The sequence below is a fragment of the Thunnus thynnus genome, chromosome 17 (genome assembly GCF_963924715.1).
Source record: "Thunnus thynnus chromosome 17, fThuThy2.1, whole genome shotgun sequence".
NCBI lineage: Eukaryota > Metazoa > Chordata > Actinopteri > Scombriformes > Scombridae > Thunnus > Thunnus thynnus.
In genome coordinates this window covers 20,804,705-20,829,381 of record NC_089533.1, presented here as the reverse complement: position 1 = coordinate 20,829,381, position 24,677 = coordinate 20,804,705, and the positions used below count along the sequence as shown (strand labels likewise).

The following is a 24,677-nucleotide window of genomic DNA, read 5'->3' as shown; positions in this document are numbered from 1 at the left end:
TACTAAAAAAACACACCCAAACAAGCACATGGAGAATTTACTGTTTTCACCACAAAACAACAGAAAATGTGTTGACTTTGTGGTTGAAAAAAAAAAAAAAAAGAGGCAAGATTCCTTCGCATTAAGTTAAAGCAGCTGTCACGGTCAGTTTCTCAGCTCACCATGCGAAGGAAGATGAAAAGATGAATTTTCAAAATGATATTCATTCACCGTTCATTTCGATACTCGGCCGCGCTGTCACACATGACTCACAGTGTGAAAGTACACATTTCCCAGCAATTTCAGACCAGCTGCGACCCGATGACATCACAGTGACTGCAAAACCCGGTGAGCTACCGGCAAAACATGAAGAAATGTCGATTAAAAAAAAAAGATAACAAAGCTTCTGATTTTACAGGCGAACGCATTCCGGTGTTCGCGACTTGTTGAGGGACAAAATCTGATGAATCGACATAAAACGGGGTGACCGTGCAGTGTGGAGTGTGTGTGTGTGTGTGACCAACAGGATGTCAGACAGACAGAGGGAGAGCTGACAGCTGGAACACACCCACAAACACACAGATCAAAGCTCTGCTGCGTGTGTGTGTGTGTGTGTGTGTGTGTGTAAATATTAGCTCGTCCTCTGGCTGTTGGATCATCGATACTGGAGCTTCATGGTCACAGAGTTTCAGTGTGATTCTGCACGTATTGGATTGTGCAGATAAAGTTGTAGCAGAGCAATTTCATACAGTTACAGCCCACAGATATGAGTGTGTGTGTGTGTGTGTTAGCAGTGATTTCTGAACTTTTTACCCATAACAAACGCATTTTAACCAACAAATCCTGATGTCAGATATGCCGAGCTATAGACTTTTAAAGCTCTCCGGTCTGCAAGCACTTCTCATCCCAGGCAACTGCGCTGGTTGTCTTGGAAACCAATTCAAAAGCTCCCTTTATTAAGACTAGACTCACCAACAAAGCTCTCACCCAATCTGCACGCACACACACACACACACACAGAGGGAGGGTTAACCCAGGGCAGCGCAACATGCATTCCACGACAGGAGACAGACTCCTCAAGATCGCCCCACCACCCCCACACATTATCTCTCTCGACATTCACACACGCACGAAAAAAACCCCACCACCACATTGTCCCATTCCCTTTGCTGAGCCCCAGTCTGTGGTCAAAGCAGAAACTCTCAGGGCGTAATATGACTCTGCCTTTATAAACACACACAGAGAGTGAGGGAAGCAGAAAAGAAAAAAGAACAAGTGAAAAATTCGAGCGCGAGGCTGAAAAGAGGAGGAGAAATCATGCCAGGGCAGAGAACAGAAGTTTGAACAACAAAAACACGCTCAAGTACCGCTAATTTTGCAGTTCTCCACTCCTCCTTTGTAACAAGAGTCAATAAACTCCACATCTCTACTCGAGCAGACATTCTCTTCGGTTTTTTTTTGTCCCGACTTCTGATCTACTTCTGCTGCTCAACACGCACTGTACACTACACAGGCGTCATGTTGTGTGTGAGCGTTGAACCACACATCTGACACTACAGACTTTAAGTGTGTGTGTATGTGTGTGTGTGGGTGTGTGTGTGTGTGTGTGTGTGTGGCTTAGGTCAAACCCAAGTCAGTGAGTCTGCGAGATTATCAGGGAATGTGAAGGCACACACACACAAAAAAAAACCATACTTGTTAAAAAATGAAGGCTATCTTTTCAACTGAACATGATTTTCTGGAAAAACTAAGGTGCACTCTGCCCTGATATAAAGACCCATGGATTCTTCACAACAAAAACCAAACCATTCACAAACTAAAACCACTCTTTCTGCCTGGTTTGTGTTGTTGTTTCTAAGATGGTTTCCACTCCAATTTGGCTTGTGTATGACAACAGCTCCAAAGTGATCTAATGCAGTTGTTCCCGGTCTTTTCTGGCATGAACGCAAAGTGATGTTTACTAGCCGACCCTTCGCCAGGAGTTCAACAAAAGACTATTTTTCCAACTCAAACCGCTTCACCCTGATGATTTAAGAGGCTTAGCGAGGTGAAAATTATCCACTATTTTACAAGGAAGAAAGAAAAAAATGAATATAATTTTGTGTTTTCCTTTCTCATGCCTTTGATCGCAACCAAACAGGTTTATCTTGGGACCTTTTGGGGGGTCCCGACCCTCGTGTTGGGTGTTGGTAACCACTGATCTAATGCAATGAATGTGTGAAACAAGATACAAAATTCTGTTATAGTCCTGAAAAATTACTCATTTGTATAATTTCCAGATATTCCCAGAGAGGGTGTACATTTCTTGACTCTGCAGCAGTTTTACGCCGACTTTCCAAGAAATTCCAGCAGCAGCTGGGACTTTTGCGCTAGGTATAGCCATGTAACCGTGTAGTTGAGTTATTTTTCCTCCCCCTCCATCTCTTTCACACTCCCTTGTCTTCGTGGCCTCCGTTTATCTCCATCTCTCCCCTCCTCCATTTCTCCCTCCATCCATCTCTCTCTCTCTGGAGTGCAAGTGCCTGGTACTACCAGCCTTTCTCTCCACCCCTCCCTCTCTCTCTCCCTCTCTCCTTCTCTCTCTCTCTCTGAAAGCTGCATCTCAAAGAGTTGATTCTCCAGTCTGATGCATCTGCACGTAAAACACGCACACATATACATACACACACACACACACACACCCAGCCTCCCTTCCCACACGCTTCTAAATGTGTACACACTGACTAAACAACAATACACAGTTGCTATGAACATACATTCAGATCCAAACACTGGCATGTTTGTGTTGATAAATCCTGTTACATGCTCCTCTCTGCAGCTTACACACTCGCAGACGAAACATGCGAGACAAATATGAAACATGTGAGGCAAACATGCAAAAGAAACACACTTAACATATGCTTCAAAACATCAAAGCTCTTCTTCTTCTAAAGATAAATCTGAGCTGAAACTCCACCAGCTCGATCAGTAAACAAAGTAAAAGTAAAACCCTAACACTGATCAACAACACCTACTCACAATAACACAGCAGCAGACTGATGACGGAGATAAGAGAGATCAATAAACATGTCGGAGTTGTGTCATGTGGACAGTGCGTGAGCCTCTGCTGGGATTTTTTTTGACACAAGTGTCATTGACACACTAAGCCAAACTATGCTTTTGCCAGAAAGCATCTCACAAGCCGAACCGATACTTGTTTCAGGTGCAACTTCCCTCCCTCGACGTTCCAAACGATACGAGTCTTGCACTGTCACTGCCGGGGGTTGGAGGTGTGATTCCTGCTGACCACACACTAAGAAATGCATTGGTGGTATTTTTGAGTCTCAGAAATCATCTGCCAAATGGCGCATGCGATGATGATGATGCTGTTTTTGTTTTGCTTTTTGGCCTTATTTTCATAGTTCTAGCCAACAGTCCTATTGGCTATGATAATATCTTACAAAGTTAATTGCAGTGATGTAGGGTTATAGAGACAGCACTATAACTACAGTGCAGCAGGGCAGGAACACAAACAGTCAGATGTCAGGTGGTAAACAAATCCCAATTTCAACCGTATTATCTAAAACACTCTGAAAGTGAGCCGCACCTGAAATGTCCAATGTACAGAAAAACTGTAAATGTAACGTTATCAATGTTTACAAAAGGACAGTTTGAGACATAATTTAAATGTTTTCCTTCAGTTTCTCCAGTAAGTATGTTCCTCTACTACCGTCAGCTTAGAAGTGAATGGTGCTAACGGACAAACTTCCCACAGAGACAGAAAGCACACAGAGCAACGCTGAACTGATGTTATATAAACAGCACGGCTGCAGATACAACTATCAGTATTTCCTCACTATGAGGCATCATCAGAGCAAGAACCAGCACTGTCAGAAAGTGCTAAAACAACACAGCACAAAATATCATGGACTCTATGTGCAGACACGGCGCTCTGTCAAATTTGAAAGATTCAGTAGTTCTCATCCACCCACCCGCGCAGGAGACGCTAAAGGAGATGAAATCAAGAGTATGACAGATGCATGAAGCGCTGACCCCCCGTTACCCACAAACCAGCGGAAGACGGCACTGTAGCTGCGCTGCAGAGATGATGGAGAGATAAACAGAGCTGCACTTCAAAGATGTAAACTGACACAAGTGGAAGACAGTTTCTGTACTCAACTGTTCAGAGGGTTTCTTAGATCGTTTCTCTCTCTCGTGCGAGTCGTAGTCGGCTGAGTTTAGGGACACGTAGTCAATGTTATCTAAAAAATATATCATCACTCTAAATTTGTACAATTAGTTTAATTATAGACGTAACAGTTTTCAATACGTAAGTTCGTATTTCGTTTCTCATGATCGCTCGCTTCTGATTTGTGTTTCTTGATCACTGCAGTACAACCACTATTGGATTGTGGGCTGATTGATTGGTTAAACATCTGGTTCCATGTCGTTGGTTTTTATAGCTATTCTCAGTTTAAATTATATGTAATTCTGACTACTTATTGAAAACTGTTATATGAGTACACTTGAATTGGTAATTCCAGCCTTACTGTGACTGATGGCCCCTGCAAAAAAAAAAAAAACCTGAATCTGTTAGATGCATCAGCTTCACGATGATAAAAGGATACACTTTGATGGCTCCTGACTTTGTGCCGATGGCCATAAGCTGCAGCTTGGGGTCAAAGGCCAAAGCACTGGGCTGATGGGGGAACCCATGCTCCACAGTCTATGAGAGAAACACAGACAGACAGAGAGAGAGATTAACCGAAGAGACAAGATAGAAGACAATGAAATGAAAAACACCCAGATTCATTTGTCTGACATTTTTCCCCTAAGATACACCCTGCCATGTCTGTCTGTGTGTGTGTGTGTGTGTGTGTGTGCGTTTTTTATGGCTGTCAGACTGTATAGTCAGTGAGGCGTCTAAAAGGGAGGATTCCCTTAATAAAGTTTGAGGAAAGTTCTTAAAAAGCACCGATGGCAGCAGCATTGCTTTATTGCAACGCCATGCAGAACTTGTTAAATGGGATTAACATAAATTCACAGCTTTTCCTCCTGTCCCTGTTAGGAGAGGACGAGACAGCTGGGAAAGCATTTAGATCTACAGAGAGAGGAAAAAAAAAAAAAAAAAAGAGTAAAAACCTTGTAGGAAGATGAACCTAAATCTGCTTTAAAAAGGTCAAGTGGGTCTTTCAAGTTTTGCCACCAAGGACCCCTGACCAGGCTCCGTGACCAAGAAATCTGGAAATGACTTATTTAGCCTGAGACTACAGCTGCAGAAAATTAATCGCCTACTATTTGGATCATCAATTAATCGTTTTGAGCCATTTGCCAAAATTCTCTGGTTCTAACTTAATGTTCTGGTTTCTTTAGTCCTCTATGAACTGAATATCTTTGGGTTGTGGACAAAACAAGACATTTTAGATTGAATCTTGGCCTTTAGGAAACAAATCAAACAACTAATCAGTTTATCAAGAAAATAATAATTACTTGCAGGCCTACTTGGGACTCAGTTATGAGGTAAGACATTAACCTCGACTCTTTCCTTCTTTTAAGTACCGGTCTGGTCACACACACACACACAGATAAAGTCACATCAAAGTAACACTCCTGTTGAGAGACCACCTCTGTGATAGTTGTGGCAGCTGGTGCCTGACCCTAAAAAAAAAGTGTGTGTTGTCACAGTGCAACAAACAGTTCATGGACTTTGGACATGATACACCGTTCAGCCAATCAGAATACACTACTTTGAGTGCAATGACACTTTTATATCTATGAGTTTTCACCCGTTAAGGAACGAACCCCTTTCTGTTGCTGCTGTCACTCATCACCTCGATACATTCTGACATGAAGCGACTCACCAGTTAACCCTTCAAAACCAACACAGCAAACCAAAATATGTGTCTTGATTACATAAAACTTGTTAAGGCTGCACAACTAATCATTCAATAATCATGATCTTGGCTTGCACAATGATTTAAAAGTTGAAATCTGTGAGATTTTACACAATGTTACGCTGAAATCCTGGTCCTATCAACGGTCTGTTCTCATGTTCAACACAGAAAAGCTTGAAATCATCACTTTTGAGGGGAAAAAAAGACTAGATGATTACTCAACTATCCAAGCAAATACTAATCAATCAATTGACTAATCGTTGCAGATCTAAGTTGGAAAATCCACCAAACTGTGAAGATGGGTTTTTTACGAAGGCTCATGAGCCACTTTTTATACTTAAAATGCAAACATGGCGTAAAATGCATCACTTCCTAACTGGGATGGTCAACCAGGACAAGTGCGACCCCACAAGCCATGACGAGCCGGTCGACATTTGTGAGCAGCAGAGTAAATATGCTTGTGTGTGTTGTTGTGTTGTTTCAGTGCCTGCCAAGTTCAAGTGTTTATTTGAATTATTGATTTGTACTGTTGGAAGCCTTATAAATACTCAGGCCGTTAGCCAAAGCATTAAAAGAGAAGGCAGGCTTCTCTTGTGTATAATAAATATTTATTTGTCATTAATTAGAGTTCTGATCGGAAGAGAAAAACACTGGCGCCATAATCAAGGAGCACTCCTCGCTTGTATCCCACATTATGTGCATTGCATTTCTAGATAATCTAGTCTAGCAGGGTTGTTTTGGACCTGTCAGCCCCTGTACGTGATGAATTGTGGCTTTCAACATCAAAAAGTTTGGGCAACCCCGCTCTCTGAAACACTCTGCTCCACTTTTTGAGTGACACACTGTGCAGACAGACAGCGGCCTCAACTAACCCAAGTTCAAGGCCACAGCAGCGCTCAGCCGGTTTGTCTTTGCACAGTAGTCTATATAAATGTAGACCCCCGCTGACCGAGTCACAGCTCATCCGAAAAGATTACCTGAAACTGATATTTGATATGCACATGTATCAATACATTCCACGGACTTGACAAATGGGCGCTGCAGCCTACTTTTAGTCCCCCACCAGTTTAGCAACAGTAGTCAAGGTGACAACATGCAGTTAACTGAAAGTGGATCTGAAATTTGTTCAGCCCCGGAGCTCTTAAACGGACCTCAGCACCGGCCGACGAGGAAGGCTGACAATGTTAACTCAAGCTTCTGAGATAAGCACAGGAAGCTGAGATTGACTAAACATGAAGTGGTTTATATCCATGTGGATGTGATGCCAGAGTTGAGCTGCATGAAACCTGACACTCATTTCTGTTTCCCTCGCAGACCCTAAAAACTGAAACAAGGAGAGTTCTGAGCTACAGCGAGGAGAAGACATCTGCAAATCTTTGCATTATAAAATGTTGCAGTAGCTTCTATTGGCAGACATCGTGACTGCACAGAGAAGTGTCCTGGAAGCTCTGCATGTTGACCAGCTCGTCTTCCTCCACGAAAAACCCTGACATGAAAAAATAAGCACTGACAAACTGGAATAACATGTGAAATCCAAGTTAGTAGGATCTGAGAATGTTCACCATCTGTATTTATTTTTTGTTTACATTCGTCTCATGTTTTCTTTAGGAATCCTGCAAGCACTTTTATTTTTCACTGACAGAGGCAGATGTAATTCATTTGTTCAGAATGCATAAAAAATAGTGTTGATTTGATCTAAACCTATTTTTAAAAAAGGGGCACGAGAGTTATAACTGTCACTGCAGCTGCATCCCACTGATCAATATCTGAAATATGGGTCACACTACTCACATGAAGCATAAAAACTGCTGCAAAACAACTTGAACTAATCTTGGTAATCTGCAGCCCTGATTATCCCATCATAATAATAATCCCTATCACTGGCATAATCAGTTGTTGATGGTATCACAGAGTTCACTTCAAACGCGGGCCTCGTTTGGATAAACGCCAATTAACGCGGTCGTGAAAACAACTGAAACACATCAACAAAGCAAGTCCAGCCTGCACTACAAACCATCAGCACCAGTTTACAGCTAATATGTGTTTGTAGCTGGACACCAGCAGGACAGAAACAGCGACAGAGAGGACAAATGCTGCAGAGAGTGCTCTACTTCAAATGTGGTCCCGTTTTGAGAAAAAAAAAAAAGAAGAAGACTAGCTTTGGTTTTTGGGGAGCAGCAGAAGAGGAGGAAACCCTCGCTCCCCTGCCTCCTTCTCCTCCGTCCCGTTACTTTACCTTGTTGAAGGCGAAAAGCTCCTGTTTTATCTTCTCTCTCTGCGGGTCGGTGCCCTGCCGACGAAACCTAAACTTCATCATCTTGGAGCCGGGCAGGGGGGGAGACGGGACTGGGGAGGAAAACACGGAGATAACAACCTCGGCGGCAGGAGAGGCGGTGCGGCGTAGTCGGGCGATGCTAATAAGCTAGCTAAACGACTAGCCCATGCAGGCTGAAAGCGGGGCTGGCAGGCTGCGACGCTGCTGCTGCTGCTGCTGCTGCTGCTGCGGGCTGCGGCTCTCCTCCCTCCTCTCCCTCCTGGAGCTGTTTAGGTCGCGGTGGGTTTGACCACAGTCCCCCGCCCCCCTTCCCCTCCTCCTCCTCCCGGTTCACACGGACCCCGTTGTTGTTAACCAATGAAAGCCAAGAAATCTGCGAGCAATTTAGTCAGAAACGCCCACACAGTCAAGCGCTCCGGAGAGGGGTGTTCGGTTTGTAGCACAGAACGCACCGAGTGAACGTCCCACCGAAATGCTGCAATATGTGAGGATGAACGGTGAGTCCGGTATATAAAATCAAACTGTCAGACAGTAACTAGCCAATAGGAGTTAATAACGGCAAACCAAGTGAACTTAATCAATTGTTGAAAATTGTTAAAGATGTTTTACGTCTGTAATTATAATAAAACATTTTGGGATGACGTTTTCTTATTATCATTACGTTTAATTATAGATAGATAGATAGATAGATAGATAGATAGATAGATAGATAGATAGATAGATAGATAGATCAGTGTCTTGCTCAAGGACACTTCGACAATAAAAAAGGTAAAGGAAACAAATGTAATTAACAGCTAAATTATATACAATAACTGACTAATCTAATAAATATAACAGAAAGAATAGGATGGTCAAGTGGATATTGCTATGGTAGTAAGGTGCATGATTGTCCATGGATGTCAGAAGTGAGTGTACTAAATGTTGATACCTGAATAATCTACAAATCTATCAAAATATGAATCTGAAATACAATGGACAATGTAATAAATAATAAAAGTCCAGGTGAGCAGTCAGATTAGTGGTTTTCTAGGTTCCTTGTTTTGACTGAATTTACAAGGGTAGAAGTGGGACAAATTCACACACCAGAATAATTTATGCTACAAACTTTAATGTACAACATTATTCACATGCATTTATTATGTACAATAGCTATTTACAATCAAAAATACATTATATAAATAATTATTTTACTTAGTGCAAAGTATTCGGTGATGTGGCCAAAAAGTGTATCCCCCCAAATATGTTCCCTGTTGTGTCTTTCCCTTGATTTCATAGCAAGGGAAGAAAATAAGAGAATTAATTCAATTTGTGGCTTGTTCCTGTGGCTGCCTTCTCTTGTTTGAATTTTGAATGGTAAAGCAACTTAAAAAATATCTCATGGGTTCACAAAGAATGTTTGTAAACTACACATATCGGCCAAAACCTAATGAAAAATGACACATTATGTGAAACCACAAGTATCAACTAATGTTAAAGCAAAGATAAGGTTATACTAAAGTGTACTTGGTATTCATTATGCAGTTCATGCTCATTTGTACAGCGACATACTCTGCCTGGGAAACAACTGTTGGCAGCAATGCAGTTCAATGCAAAACCACAGCTATTTAAATTCAATATTGCTGAAGGATCAAGGCTAATGAAATCATACTATTCTTCAGAAGTGGGGATGTGCCTTTAAAGAAGCCTTATCCATCATAGTCTCAGACCTAGAAAGCAGCCATGGCAGACAAGATCTTAAGCAGTTCTGACTTAAAATGTCAAACTAAAAACATAAATGAGTCCAATCTGTAACATGTATTCAAGTCTGACTCTTAGTTTCTGAAAGATGAGTGAATAATATGCCTGTCTGTACTTTATGTACTTAATGCTGTGGGTGTAACACCTAAATATGAGTAAAAAGCTGAAATGATCAGTTTGCTAATTAATTAGTGGATCAACAGGAAATTAATCAGCAACAATTCTAATAATTGATTAATCATTTAAGTCATTTTTTAAAAGCAAAAGAACCCAAAAATTCACTGGCTCCAGCTTCTCCAATGTCAATACTTCCTGGTTTTCTCAGTCTTCTATGATAGTAAACAGATTATCTTTGGGTTTTGTACTGTTCATTGGACAAAACAAGCAATTCAAACATGTCAACTTGGGTGGTGTGGATTTGTGATCATCATTTTTCACAATTTTTTGACATTTTATGAACCAAATGATTAATGGAGAAAATAGTTGTCAGATTGATTCATAATGAAAATCTCTGTTAGTTGCAGACTTAATTGTATACATCACCATATATTCATCATATTACAGACATATGGGCTTTAAATATCAAAAATATTCTATTTTTAAATTAGAGGTAGATGCAGTACACTAATGAGGCATAAGGTGTGATTTGTCTGTGTGTGCATGTGCGTGTTTGTGCTATAGCAGAGTGATTTCGCTTGGTGGCAAAGTGAGTCTCTTTTCTCTGACAGATAGCATGTTCTCCATGTGCATGGCAATGACTCGGCACAGCTCCAGGCCCTGGAAAACACACACACACACACACACACCAAAAACATATAGAAACACTTAAGCTACTTGAGATGAGTGAAATGCACAGAAAAATTACACATACACGTTGTAAACACAGCTCTCTAATCACATCTCTTTGATCAACTCTTTGTCTGTCTCATGCACACACACCTGCTCCAGCTGAAGCTGTGTGATGCGCTGGTTGAGCAGGTCTCCTATCATGATCTCCACGTACGGGTAACTGGAGCCTGAAGTTGGTCTCTGAGTGCGAGTTGACTGGACCTCCTTCAGAGGGAAACGCACCATGGCCTCCTAATCACACACACAAAACCAAACATATGCATGAATACACATACAAACATACACTTTCATGCTGTATTTCCTCTTATGTGTGGTTTGTGGGTTATGAAATTACAAAACACATAGAAGGACAGTAGAGGACAGCAAACAGTATAACCAGCAGAGGGAGCCAAATGTTTTATTTTGAAATAATTTAATTATTACAGTAGTTTGATTTTAATTAAAATCGACCCAAGGGAAAGTCAAATGAGTGCAGTCCTCATACTGTTACACACATCCAGCTGCCCACTACCATATTCTTCCAGCTGGTCCTGGAATGTGAAGCTTTCACAACATTACACAACTGGTTATGTGTGATTGTGACATACATGGGTATCCTTGTTAAGAAAGTGCAGTCCATTCAGATTTACTGCCAGGATGCACGGAGCGTAGATGGAGGCCGAGCTAGAACTCTGGATGTAGAAGAAGGAGGAGCCGAACATGGGGAAGGCACTGACCAGACCTGGGGGAAAAACACACAAAGGATCATTGCTAATCTGCCAACACGTTCAAGCCAAGAGTCAGTTATTTTTGTGTTGTTCAGGATGTCTTTTTTGTCCTTTATTCTCTTTTATTGCATTTCTTTCCTACTTTTAACAATGTGTATTTTCTGCTGCTCTGTTGCTGTTGTATGTAACTTATTTTAGTCAATATGTTTATCTATGTAAGGCGTCTTTGGGTGCCTTTTAAAAGCGCTGAATATATAAAATGTATTATTATTATTATTATCATTATTATTATTATTATTATTATGAAGTCAGTGTAGCTTGAAACAATTTATGTCTTCATCACTATCCTATACAATTTTTGATTTTTTTTAACCCTAAAAACATTTATTTGGGATTCAAATTTGGCTATTCCATTACTTATGAGGGACATATGTGGAGGCTACTTTTACAAACTGTGTGTTACTTTGAGAAACACCACAGAGAGAGAGAGAGAGAGAGAGAGATCTGCAGTCTTACCAAGGAACTGTGCACGGGCCTGGTGTGGGTTTAAAGGCTGGACCTGCTGCATGTGTTGAGTTGCCATATTCAGCCACTGCTGTGGACCCTGTTTGCTGTAGAACTGTGAGGGGACACACTCCTGCAGCTCACGGCTAAACACACACACACACACACACCAAGAGCAAACCAGGGATACCTCAGAGGCAGCAGTTGTATATCATACAGATGCATGCTAGCTGGTGTTCTCTGAGTAAGTATATATGTGTGACTTTGTATGTGTTTGTGTAGGTTCAGCTGTGGCACACCATAGATAAACAGTGTATATTTACATGGTGGGCAGGTAGATGGTGTCCTTGGCACGGTGCTGTAGGGCAGCCAGTCTGGCGATCTGCTGCAGATGCTGTTCACTGGCCTTACCCTGAGGAACCACACTCAGCAAGGCCTTAAGGTAGTCTGGTAACACCTTGGACAGAGACACAGACGATGCGGTTTTTGTTGTTGTTTATTACATTGTATGTCACCATTCATTTACTTATGGAAATGTAAAATCTACATTTTCATAGTCAGTCAGGTGGTTTACTACATAAGGACTACAGAAGTAATATCTTCCTCCATAATGTGATAACACCACAGCAAGAATTTGAGCCAAAGATTTTGTATACTGCCAGAGCTGTGTCAGACTCTGAGCTGTTCTTCATTTCATACGGTAGATCTGTACCTGGTTATAGTGCATGGTGACATATAGTTCATTGTCAAGTTTGAGAGCCAGACTCCATATGACTCTTCTGAACCACAGACTGTAGTTGGCGTCCACTGGTTCTGCCTCTGTAGCAATATCCAGGATGTACTCACGCTTGTTCAGGGGACGCACATTCTGACCTACACAGAAAAACAGTTTAGTAATCATTTATTTATGTGTTACAATATGAAATGCTGGACCTTGTTAAGAGTGTTTGCATTTTAGATCTTCACTCTGACAAGCTGGATCCTTATTACCTCTGTGTGTGACCAAAAAGATGGCATATTCATCCAAAGCCTCCACCCTGTGTAGGCCCATCTCATAGCAAAGCTCCTCAATGACATCCAATGCAACCTAAAATGAATAAATACACACACAATAAGCAATTCTTACAGCATGTTGATCCACAGATGCAGCATCCAACTACAGTCTACTTGTTATTTGGTCAAACAATGTTACACACTAGTATGATGATTTTCTTCAGAATCAGTACAATATCATTTCACTGTGTTTTATGTGTGTGTATGCCACTCACAGAGCACGTCTTGATTTTCAAGTGCCTTTCAATTCCACCTGGCAGCAGGAACAGCTGTCTCTTGGAGCTCCGCCCAGCCTGTGCACAAACAGCCAGTCAGAGGGAGCAGTCACATTGCGAGTACAGTTGTTACTGAGAGCAGGAGAGCAGCTGCTAAACAAACTCACATTTAAACATGACAGATGCCTTAAGTAGAAAAGTATCTATAACCTTGGTTGAAAATATCTACATGCTGTTTCTTAATGATTGATACAGAAATGTTTGCCGTGATACATTTGACCATTACAAAAGGTTAAATGCATGGATTTAGAGACTAACCAGCATAGCTTTCAGTTCCATGCTGTTGGGATACTGTACGCGCCCGCCATATTGAAAAGTCCTCCTCAGATTCTGCTCGCATGCCTTGGCAATACCTGTAAATTAAGATCAGCAGCTAGTCAACACTTGGATCACTGAGAATCAATAGATGAATGGATGGGTGGATAGATCGTCTACCTTGGTACTGCACCCCGGTGCTGGTACAGGCATCCTGCAGAAACTTCAACAGGAATGGCTTCATCACATCAGAGCAACGATGGAAAGCTGTCAGGATGTACAGCAGCCTCCATCCTCTCTGACAACTGTCCCTACACAAAATACACACACACACAACTACAAATAAACGGACCACTTAAGTACAAACTCTCTCACTCCATGCAGGCTGTTCACCATGAGCGTGCCAGCACTGATAAAATGTTGAAGAGTCTTACGGTTTGGAGCTGGTGTTGGCAGTGACTTGCTTCATCACCTGGCAATAGGCTTCATCCTTCATCAGACCATGATCACCACTTAACTTAATTTAGAGAATTAATATGTGACAAATATGTACAGATACACATGTACACACAGACACACATGAATGAGTTCAAGCATCAGTGAAAACAAAAAAATCAACAGTGGAGTTTGTTTCAGGCTTACTGTACACGTTTTGTTCATGTGTATGTACCTTCAGTATACTGGTGACGAGGTCCTGTTCAGTCAGACCTTTCAGTGGGAAGTCTCCCATGAACTTCATTATAGCTGGACAAAAAAACATGGACACAAATCAGTTATTGAAACAAAAGATGTGTCAAGCCCTCTGTATACTTCATACATATTTTGTGCTCCAACAGTCACCTAAAAGTCTAAAATAATAATATCTGTAGCCATTAACTACTTCTTAATCTTCCTCTCTTCCACCATCCATTCCTTTTTTACTCTCCTCTCACCTAAGAAGATGTCAGCAGCCACTCTGTTCATCCCGCTGTCTGAGAAGTCGATCAGAGACTCCTGGATTGGAGACTGGAGAAACAAACACATACCGAGGAAGTAAAACCTGAAATGTTTCATTCAGATCTCTAGTGTGTGGTAAATTATGAGAATGAAGCACCAAAGAAAAACAGGTTCACAGTTTTGTGCAGCAGTGCAATACACAATAATTAAGATAAACATATATAAGAATATGAAGACATGGGCATTTTGTCATGATTCTGCTTTGAGGGAGTCCTACCTTGGAGAATTTGACCATGTCAACAGGGTCTCTGCCCTCCTTCCCCTTTTTGGCTTTCTGATCACTGTTGGAAAAATACAGTGATCAGAAGCGGTCCACAGTTGTGTCAGTGCATTTGTGTGTATATATATGTCCATTAACTTTGTCGAATTTGACGACCAATTTGAGCTTTAGACCTTAAGGTGTATATGTGTGTGTGTGTCTGACCTCCTGTTCCTCTGCGCCTCTCTGAAGTACTTCTTGGCAAACTCAGCCATGTGGTACTGGCTGCTGTGCAGAGGCAGATCGTCCATTTCGCCGATCTCATTCACCACCTGATACACACACATACACCCACAGTGAAAATAAGCTAAGTAGCTGTGTCGCTTAAGGGAACACTAAATCTACAAAACATTTCCATTTCTGCAAGCCAAAACATTCCAACATATATTGTATAAACAGTGGCTGATACCATAATCTAGGGGTATTAGAGCAGCTGTTATAGTGTAGAAGCTGATAAAAGGCATCATTTTTCTTTTTTGGACAATATTTTAGAAAAATGCGGCCATAATGTAAGTGAGAACTTCCTGGTCTGCACCTCTGTGGAGAGATCAAGCTCATGGGCAGCTATTGCTGAGCCCATCGCTACAGCAACAGCAGCTGAGGCGGCAACCCGTCCCTGTCTGTCACGAGGCTCCAGCCGCTCAGCAGGGAGAACCAGGAAGTCTGGAGCGGCCACAGGTCGGACGTAGTCACAGGGAAACACTCCTGACTTCCCGTACACAGCCCCAAACCGCCAGCCTGTACACACACACACACACACAAACAAACACACACACACACACACACAAGCACACATGTACAATCACTGAGAGGTTCATATACGAACGTAGACACACATCAAGTGTTACACCCAAAACCACAAATGTCACATGCAAAACACGCAAACTGCAACCAACTGAAATAAACTTCTTAAGTGAAAGCAGAAGAAGCTAAGAGGCTACAGAGGCTGACTTAAAAGCATCATAACATCTTACCATAGACGCCACCTTGGGCAGGGCACTGCTAGTTTAGGGATATGTCCCTACAGTTATATGAGGATAAATACCTGGGAGCCGATGGGTTGAGTGACGTACTGGCTTATTATCACAGTAAACCTAAACCAACCAGTAAAAAAGAAAAAGGCAAACGGCAAAGCAAACACACACACACACACACACACACACACACACGCAGCAGATCTCACCAGGCTGTCAAACCCACCAAACTCAGGAGTGTCTCTCTTTAGCTCTTCCAGAAGCATGACCTTCTTCCTCACTATGCAGCCGTAATATTTGCCTGAACACACACACATATGCACACACAAATATGGACACATGTGCACACACAGTGATAGTCATGGCATGAAGCACAGAGAAGCAGAGACAGGTTGTACATGACTCACATAAGCAGAGAGCAAGTGAATAGAGATATTGTGCATGTCCTCAATACTAGTGATTGTGTGTGTGTGTGTGTGTGTCTGTCTCACCCGCCTCCAGCCCATCCATGTGCTGTAGTCTTATGATGTCTCCTTTGTGGAAGCTGAGCAGAGTCCTGTCCTCAGTAATGTAGTTCCTCACTGCCACCACATACTCTGAGTCCTGACAGAGACATGACATGTTGACATCAACATGCTGCAAATTCTGCAGCGGTCCACTGTGACTGGCAGCCAGAGGAGATGTGAGCCAAAACAAGGTCATCACATTGGACTGGGTTACATTTGTGTGTGGAGTTTGAGACAATTACCTCTGTTTCTGTCACAACATGATAACAATTTAAGAATTTATTTAAATTGTGTTTTAACATCATGTTGTAGCTAATAAGTTCAGGACAGGTCTATTTTTTTATGAGAATATCACAAAAAACCAAATTGATTTTCCCTCCCACTAGAAATCAGTTTGTGCTCCTCGTGTGCTACATAAATAAAATTACTCTTATTGATTTCCAGTTGTGTCATGTAAAATATACACTTATACATATAAATATGTTCTGTATAAATATGTTGGACTTCCAGACCTACACAGACATACGCAGACATGCCCACATTCACACAAAAGCCCTCTGACCTTCTTGAGCTCTGTGAGGAAGTAGTCGATCATGTGTTTGACCTGCGGGGCCTTGGCGGAGAACAAGATCAGCTTCTCGCTGATCAGGTTGAATTCCAGCATGTTCTTGGATGGAATCGACACAAACAGGATGTCTGAGTAGCTGCACAGGAAGTAGTATGCAAAAGCGGGAAGCCGACATAAAGTCACAGAGAAAAGAGAGGGGTCTGAGGTCAAATCACTTGAGCACTTGGCACAAGATGTTGTGAATGTTGAATAAGGTCATTTGACATTTTATAACCCTTTATTTGAATGAGGAGAGCACAGTCAGCTCTTTTAGTTAACTCCACCTCTTCTAATGTGCGTCTTTGCAGCATTTTTAAAAAAATGATGTTTTGATAATACTGTATGAAGGTTGAAAAGGTGTAGTTATAATTTTAGCTTGGTTACCTATGGCTGACATCACACTTACTCTGTACATGTTAATCTGTCTATGAATCCCACCTGTAAGGCCTCAGCACTCTGAAGTAATCTGGAGCCGTGGAGCTGCTCTTCACCATCTTCAGCAGCTTGATGCCTTTATGAGACACAGACAGCACTTGCACTCCTGTCCCCACACTGCCCTGGAACACACACACACACACACACACACACACACACACACACACACACACACACACACACACACACATATGAAACTAAGTACAGGCACTTATGAAAATTGTAAAAATAAAAGCATATTAAAAGTCCCACACACCAAGTGAAGGAAAAAGAATGTAATATAATGTAATATTCACAGTGGGAACTTAGTTGGCTTTGGCTTCATATTGAATTCAATAAATGTTGAGAAAGAGACAAGAACTCACAGAGGCTGGAAAGAGGCGGGAGAAGTAGATCTCCCACGAGTCTCTTGCCATGGCGACCACTTTCTTCTTCACGTTCTCATCATGAGTTCCTGAAACCTGATCCACCTTGTTCTCCGCTGTTTAAAAAAATGAGGAAAGAGTTTAAGCTACAGTATTGAACCCAGTGAGCGAAGTGATGTCTGAGGGGCAAAACCCTGCATAAGTGGAGTTATAAAAATGCTTTTATATACATTTTTACACAACGTAAAGTCCTTGAAGGATTTGTGTTCATACCAAACAGAGCTCTCATCTTCTGTCTCTCCTCCTGAGTGATACGGATGCAGGCCTCAGAGAAGGTATCATGTACAACCTGCAGAGCACATGAACAGGAATATGAACTCTGATGGAAAATATTAATTGCTGCTATAAATGAGTATGAGCATTAATAATCATAATAATAATAATAAAGTTTATTTATATAGCACTTATCAAACCCAGACATTACAAAGTGCTTTACAAGGACTAAATGAAACTGAGTACCTAAAAGTGTACCCTTTAATTTAATTTAAAGCACAACTTTTAGCATTTTATTGTCAATAAATCATTACCATCATATGGTTATTTTGCTATAAACCACCAGTTTATGCCATAATAACCATAAACACAAAGATGATCTGAGGCTTCTGCTAGAATGAAAAACTAAACCTGAAATACTTGTATATAAATTGATAAATAAACAAATAAATCTAACATGAATTACAAAAAAAAGAGGTAAATGTAAATAAATAATGAATACATAGATCAACCTGTCTGAAGATCAGGTCCAGAATCAGTGGATTGTTAAAGTTCTCTCTAGGATAAAACACCTGTAAAACAAAACAGATCGACAATAGAAATATTTATATAAGTAAATAATTATAAAACATGAATATATTAAAACATTGTAATATAGTTAAATGTTCAGCAGAAGATGATCTGTGTAGAAGGTATTGGTATTACAGCTCGAGCGTGCATTTCATTGTAACTGTGTTAAATTTCAGGGCAATGTGTGTTAGTCTCATCCATCTGTGTTTGTGTGTGTCTGTGTGGACGCATAAAACACACCTCTTTCCTCATGTAGAGTTTCCAGGGGACGTTGGTATATGTGTAATATTCATCACTAGTCCTGCTGTGGAGCTGAGTCTGTATGATCTCCTCCTCTACTGGCAACTCTCTAGAAACTGTACACAAACACACTTTTTCAACTATTTTTAAACAGAGTTCTTCTTTACATGCATGTACGAAATTAGTAAAGGTATGTCATTCTGCAGTTTATTCCTGGGGATTTATAAAGTATGTGAAAAACTCACCTGGAGGAGGGGCAGGACTTATGTTGGAGCTGGTTGGCCCCACGGGGTGAGGCTTGGTCATCTTGGTAACCTTAATTCCTACCTCTTCTTTGGGTTGGGAGGATGGAGGCTTTCTTTGACTCTGAGACATGGAAAAAGGTCAGAGATTGTTTTGTGTGTGTGTGTTTGTGTGTGTGTGTGTGTGTGTGTGTGTGTGTGTGTGGTAGGTGGGGGTACCGGTTGTGGTGGGTTTGCCATCTGGTCTTTAAGGATCTCCATGGCTTCATCATGAGGATCTGGCTTCTTTGCAAACATTTTTCCATCATCTTTCCTGCACACACATGAAAAAGATGAAAATAACTTGACAGACAAAATACCACTGAAATCTCTTCAGTCTATTCAGCTAGTAAATCATGTGTGTGTGTAATGTGTGCGTGTTACTTTTGTGTGGCAGGTCCAGTGGAAGTTGTTGTGCCAGCAGGCTGGTGCTGTTTGATGATGTCTTTGATGTCATGGCTGGGCTCCATGCGCTCGGTGTTATTCACACTGGATCGGACCATGTCCTCAGGAGGAGGGCGACGCGTTGGACCTGGAATTGAACTTTCTATTAGATCAAGCACACATAAATACTATGTCCAATCACTTAATTCAACAACAGTTGGATTCAATTTCAGCTATTTCTTCAGGGATTTCATGCATCAAAAAATTTGCATAATGTCCACAAACTGAATCATTCAATTTGAATAATGTTGATACTCGCAAAAAATGTAACAGCTCTAAAGATGTAAATTGTAAAAGCAGCTGTAATTGATTTAGTCAAGGTGGACAGCTGTCAGTACTAATATTTCAGTCAATCCCAACTTTTCAATTTGATGCAGTAGGCTTCAAAGCACTGTGTCATGATGCATCAGTGTTCTCTTTCCACTTCTTTTACTTGAGTAGCTTTTCAGTTCAGAGAACCCCGCAAGAAAATCATGACGCATCCTGAAGCATTAATCATAACATTCGCACCACATAGCACAAATGCTCATGTTAATTCAACCCAGGGAGTGCAAAACATACTCATTTTTCGCTGAACAGCAGCAGGACTGGGCTTGTACGGTGAATCTTCTCTCTCTCTGGTCTGCAGTGAGACAGGAAGTGATAAAGCTGGGTATGCATTTATTTGCAAGACAATATTTCTGATTTGTACATATAGGTTGGCAGGTGTCGCCACATGTGTGTTCATGCATCTCCACAGCACGATGGGCTGTATGTGTGTGTTCATTTACAGGGCTGGGTGTGTGGGAGCGTGGCTGCGAGTGATGCTGTAAAGGTGGAGACTGGGGGGCCGGGGCCACGGGGGGGAAGGAGGACAACATCTGCTGCTGGATTGCAATGGCCTGCATGGTCATCTGTTGGGCCTGCAACACACACACACTTATATTTTAAAAATCCTTTAGCTAGGATTTACAACTGACTAAAAGTAAATACTTCACTTGGTATCAACTGATCTAACGTTAATTCTCATCAATTGTCTTTGTCAATTGGATTTGTTTAAATTGTTTTGGACAGAGCCAGGCTAGCTGTTTCCCCCTGTTTGCAGTCTTTGTGCTAAGCTATGCTAACCGGCCGCTGGCTGAATCCTAGTAGCTTTAACTAACTGTAGCTTTAATGCAGTTGTTCAGAGGAAAGATATGTGACAGACCAGAATGATAGCTTGCTGGTTGATGATGGCCTGTTGCTGCTGAGTCAGTACTGCCTGCTCCGATCCTAGAGAGGTATAAAAATACAAACATAGACTCCATGTAGTAAAAATTATTAAAAAACAGTAGAAGCATACACAGTCCACTGAAAAACACCCAGTAGACCTCTCCGCTTCAAACAGACCACACAGCAGAAGCTTTTATATAATACGAAGTGAATTTATGGTAACTCCATCATGCCCAAATCCTTCAGGCCACACATGCTGGTAAAAACCTAACTCAGATGTGATTTTTGTACCTGGCACACCTGTCATCACAGGCAAGCCTGGAACCATAGTCGTGGCAGGGAGCGAGGGCACCCCGGGTAAACTGGGGACACCAGTGACATGGGATGCTACATCAGCATCTGTAACAGTAGCGGGGGCAGCAGAGGGTGCGTGAGTGGATGACGGGTTGGGTGCAACACGTGTGGCAGGAGTGGTGGTGGAAGAAGCCTGTTGGTAGGGGTGTTGGGGCTGGTTGTACTGGTGGTACTGGTGGTACTGTTGTGGCTGCTGCTGTTGTTGTTGTTGCTGCTGCTGCTGTTGTTGCTGTTGCTGTTCATGGTGATGATGGTGGGAGGGGATTGGCATGGCAGGTATGGGTGGCATCATTCCTCCTGCTACTGGAAGCACTGGCACAGCTTGAGGAGCAGCAGGCAGGGAACAGGGTAAGAGTTAGGAACAGTGTCGCCTCCACGTCTCTGTCTCTGTTTTAAATGGATTTAATTGGTTTTGTCATCCAGGACAGACAAGACCTGACAAGCCAATCAACACTTCACTGTACGAGAGTGACACAGTCTCCAAACACAATCCTACAACAGATATATTAATTATTAAATAATTGCTGCTCACTGGTAAATAGAAATATGATGAGAACATTTTTAAGGATTTATTTTTGATGTGCACATTTGTTTCCCTCAATATGTTAGTTTGCTACATAACAGCTGTAAATGAGATTAGTATTAAACTGATATACTAGGATTAGGAGTGGCCTTATAATGAAAAAAGAAAAGGAAATGGCCAGACATACTACAAATAACATGATGGTTCCTCATGACCCCAAGAAGTAGAGACATGACTAAATGCCACTGCAACCTGTTATACATTTGAAATCAATTTAATCATATTATATATCACATCCAATACATAAAACAATGTTTTTCAAATAAGCACACACGCACACACACACACTTATAAAATGCACTTGAAGAATCAGGTAAAGGGTTACCATACCATGCTATATCAATACCATACCTGATGAAACTCTCTAAAATTGACTGAGAAAACTGTGTAGTAGCCTTCGGACGGCCGTGTCGCCATTTTTACTACACACTTCACTACAACTTCATTATATAGTTTGAAGCATTTCTACTCACACACTCATTTGTACACAATATGCACAGGTGCATAGTGTGCATAGAAATAAAGTTTAGGCAGCCTTTCCTTCATCCCTTTTTCTTCCTGTCACTCATCACTGCTGTTGCTCTCTCCACTGCACATTGTCCAGTATGGATTAGTAACTCTATAGAAGACTGTCTGTGGTATGAGGGGCGACATAAAACTTGACACCTGCACATTGAGAACCTTGAAAACACTCAGATTTCCCAAAGACAGAGTGAAGAACAGACAGTAAAAGGGGCAGGAGAAAATTATTGCTCCACTGGTGAAAAAAAGAGAGAGAGATAGCTAATAAATATTTTCAGATGTTTGGAACGTGATACATCTGTCACATGTAAACCTTTACCTTTACACATGCAAACAAAACAGCAGTAACAAAATGAACACAGACACTGAGTGACAGCGTGAGTGTGCTTGATTAAGAAAAGAACAAGACAAAGAACATTTACCGAGAGAAAGAGAATGAGAGTGACAGGTGCCTATAGACGAAGGGTAAAGGAGACATCTGTGGTTACAGTGAATGGCGGTCTATGCATTATCTATGAGGTCAGGCTGCTCATTACAGCCTCTAAGCGGCAGATTAAGGTTGGTGAACCATACTGCTGAACCTTTACACTTCAGTCATGTTCAGACTCACACAGACACGTTACCCTTCACCCTGACACAATGTGGAAATAATTACAATCATATTCATATTGATAATGATCTTTTGTTTTTTGTTTAAAATCATTTTTCACCTTTTTTATGATGGCTGAATTACTTTTGCTGATGACTTTATCAGCTGTTTTGAAACCTTTAAAGCATTTGGAAACTGCATTACATGATTAGTTTTCATTTCTGTACTTGTCTCTCTATTAGCTTGTTCATTTTTGCTGTTGACTTGATAGGTGAAGGTTCAGCGGAAGCTCTGCTGTGAGAAAGGAGGCAAAACAATTTATCAACCTGACACTAACGCAGACGATTTAAGACCCACTTAGAAGAAGCTGAATAATTGATGTTAGTGTGGAGAGAAAGAGTTTGACAGAGGATGAATAGATGGATGGATGGCGTGACAACAGAAGGGCTGCAGATGAAAAGTAGAGAAAAAAAAAAAGAAAGATAAAATAAAGGGTCAAGTGCAAATATTTGAGTCTGCAACAGCCTGCGGTTGAACACAGGGGAAAGACATGAATGGCAAAAATACAAATCCAGGGAAACACTAACGGACACTAACGAACTGCTCCAAGATCAAACATAACTAAACAGGAAACACACAGATGTTTTACCTCCAGGGTGTATTCCTGGTGGATAAGGCCGACTGGGAGCCGAATAACTCTCCCCCTCTCCTCCTCCTCCTCCTCCTCCTCCTGTGATACCTATACCTCCTCCTCCCTTCATCCTCGCTGACAAACTTCCAGTCTTTTCCATGTCCTGATGGGCAGAGACAAGCAGGTAACGGAGATTCAGCAGAGGGGAAAGGATGGTTATAGATGTTGAGAAAGTGGAGTTTGACAGACATGAAGAGTGGGACAAAAAGTGTACGTATAAGAAAGAGAGAGAGAGAGAGTAAAGGAAGAAGAGAGAGGGAGTGTATTGTATTGGTTGGTTCAGACCCTCTCTGAGTGAGTCAGTAAAGCTGTAGGAACTAAATACTCCCCAGGAAGTACCGTACGCACTGGAGGAGATGCTCCAACACACACACACACACACACACACACACACATACATACATACATGAAAACATATAAATGGCACAAACTCATAACACAAAACAATAATCTGCAACATTTTCTGCAGCATAATAGACCTCATTGTCCCAACATAACAAAACCAAATAGCTCTTTTCCTTGGGAAATGCTTTTTACATTGCAAAGAGCAGCAGCTCAATATGCAAATAGCAACATGATCAGCGACAAGTCAAAGAATAAAGTGCCCCTTGCAGAAACTTAAACTTCATCAAAGAGAAACAAGATAAAGGATATCATTGTATCTCCCACACTGACTTGACAGCAGATGTAAAAACCAAAGACACTGAAAAAAAAATCTTAAAGGACACTATTTTTTGCAGCCAATGCTCACAAAATACCAATTATAGATATTACATTGTTTTAGTGTCTTTCAGAACTCTTGGTCAAAGCCCTGAACATACCTGCATGGGTTGTACGCTCTCCCCACTTCCTCCCAATGACAGAACCTTTTGCCTTTTTTTCTTTTACTGATTAGCAAAATCCCCAGAGAGCTGTGCATGCATGCTGCCTGCTGTTACAGTCAAATACGGTAGATTGCTCGGTAACCTAATCATCCCTCCTGCCGGGCGATCATGTCTACCCCATTCATACACAAACAGAAGCCATGGATCACATGTTCAATCCGTCCATCAATACTCCCCTCCGTTCACACTCAGATAACAGATGAGGTAGAGAGGGAGCAAGACCTGACTGCAGCTAATGAGATTTTTTTCCATTAATTCAGAAAATGTGAAAAATGGTCAATCAAATGTTCCCAGAGCTGAAGGTGACATCTTCAAATGGCTTGTTTGTCTGACCAATAGTCCAAAACCCAAATTTGAAATGATATGAAACTGAGAAAAACAGCAAATGTTCACATCTGTCAAGCTG

At 41.5% G+C, this 24,677-nt stretch overlaps 2 protein-coding genes across 2 annotated transcripts in view; both read right to left on the bottom strand.

Annotated features, from left to right (window-relative positions):
• llgl1 (LLGL scribble cell polarity complex component 1) overlaps positions 1-8,398 on the bottom strand; it is a 35,830-nt gene extending 27,432 nt beyond the window's left edge. The window contains exons 1-2 of the mRNA XM_067615735.1: positions 8,089-8,398; positions 4,587-4,684 (exon numbers count right to left, since the gene is read on the bottom strand). Coding sequence (XP_067471836.1) covers positions 4,587-4,684; positions 8,089-8,169 — 179 coding nt within the window. The 5' untranslated portion in view covers positions 8,170-8,398. The remainder of the gene's footprint in view (positions 1-4,586; positions 4,685-8,088) is intronic.
• Positions 8,399-9,234: 836 nt separating this feature from the next.
• myo15aa (myosin XVAa) overlaps positions 9,235-24,677 on the bottom strand; it is a 40,791-nt gene continuing 25,348 nt past the window's right edge. Inside the window, exons 35-66 of the mRNA XM_067615737.1 lie at positions 23,346-23,490; positions 20,940-21,323; positions 20,644-20,708; positions 20,228-20,359; positions 20,019-20,079; positions 19,398-19,545; positions 19,194-19,287; positions 18,978-19,098; positions 18,733-18,848; positions 18,435-18,494; positions 17,923-17,998; positions 17,650-17,765; positions 17,288-17,406; positions 16,805-16,946; positions 16,228-16,339; positions 15,963-16,037; positions 15,298-15,500; positions 14,928-15,034; positions 14,721-14,784; positions 14,440-14,512; positions 14,178-14,251; positions 13,942-14,024; positions 13,688-13,818; positions 13,511-13,605; positions 13,193-13,270; positions 12,915-13,011; positions 12,637-12,797; positions 12,248-12,381; positions 11,937-12,070; positions 11,301-11,434; positions 10,804-10,944; positions 9,235-10,641 (exon numbers count right to left, since the gene is read on the bottom strand). Coding sequence (XP_067471838.1) covers positions 10,540-10,641; positions 10,804-10,944; positions 11,301-11,434; positions 11,937-12,070; positions 12,248-12,381; positions 12,637-12,797; positions 12,915-13,011; positions 13,193-13,270; positions 13,511-13,605; positions 13,688-13,818; positions 13,942-14,024; positions 14,178-14,251; positions 14,440-14,512; positions 14,721-14,784; positions 14,928-15,034; positions 15,298-15,500; positions 15,963-16,037; positions 16,228-16,339; positions 16,805-16,946; positions 17,288-17,406; positions 17,650-17,765; positions 17,923-17,998; positions 18,435-18,494; positions 18,733-18,848; positions 18,978-19,098; positions 19,194-19,287; positions 19,398-19,545; positions 20,019-20,079; positions 20,228-20,359; positions 20,644-20,708; positions 20,940-21,323; positions 23,346-23,490 — 3,777 coding nt within the window. The 3' untranslated portion in view covers positions 9,235-10,539. The remainder of the gene's footprint in view (positions 10,642-10,803; positions 10,945-11,300; positions 11,435-11,936; positions 12,071-12,247; positions 12,382-12,636; positions 12,798-12,914; positions 13,012-13,192; positions 13,271-13,510; positions 13,606-13,687; positions 13,819-13,941; positions 14,025-14,177; positions 14,252-14,439; positions 14,513-14,720; positions 14,785-14,927; positions 15,035-15,297; positions 15,501-15,962; positions 16,038-16,227; positions 16,340-16,804; positions 16,947-17,287; positions 17,407-17,649; positions 17,766-17,922; positions 17,999-18,434; positions 18,495-18,732; positions 18,849-18,977; positions 19,099-19,193; positions 19,288-19,397; positions 19,546-20,018; positions 20,080-20,227; positions 20,360-20,643; positions 20,709-20,939; positions 21,324-23,345; positions 23,491-24,677) is intronic.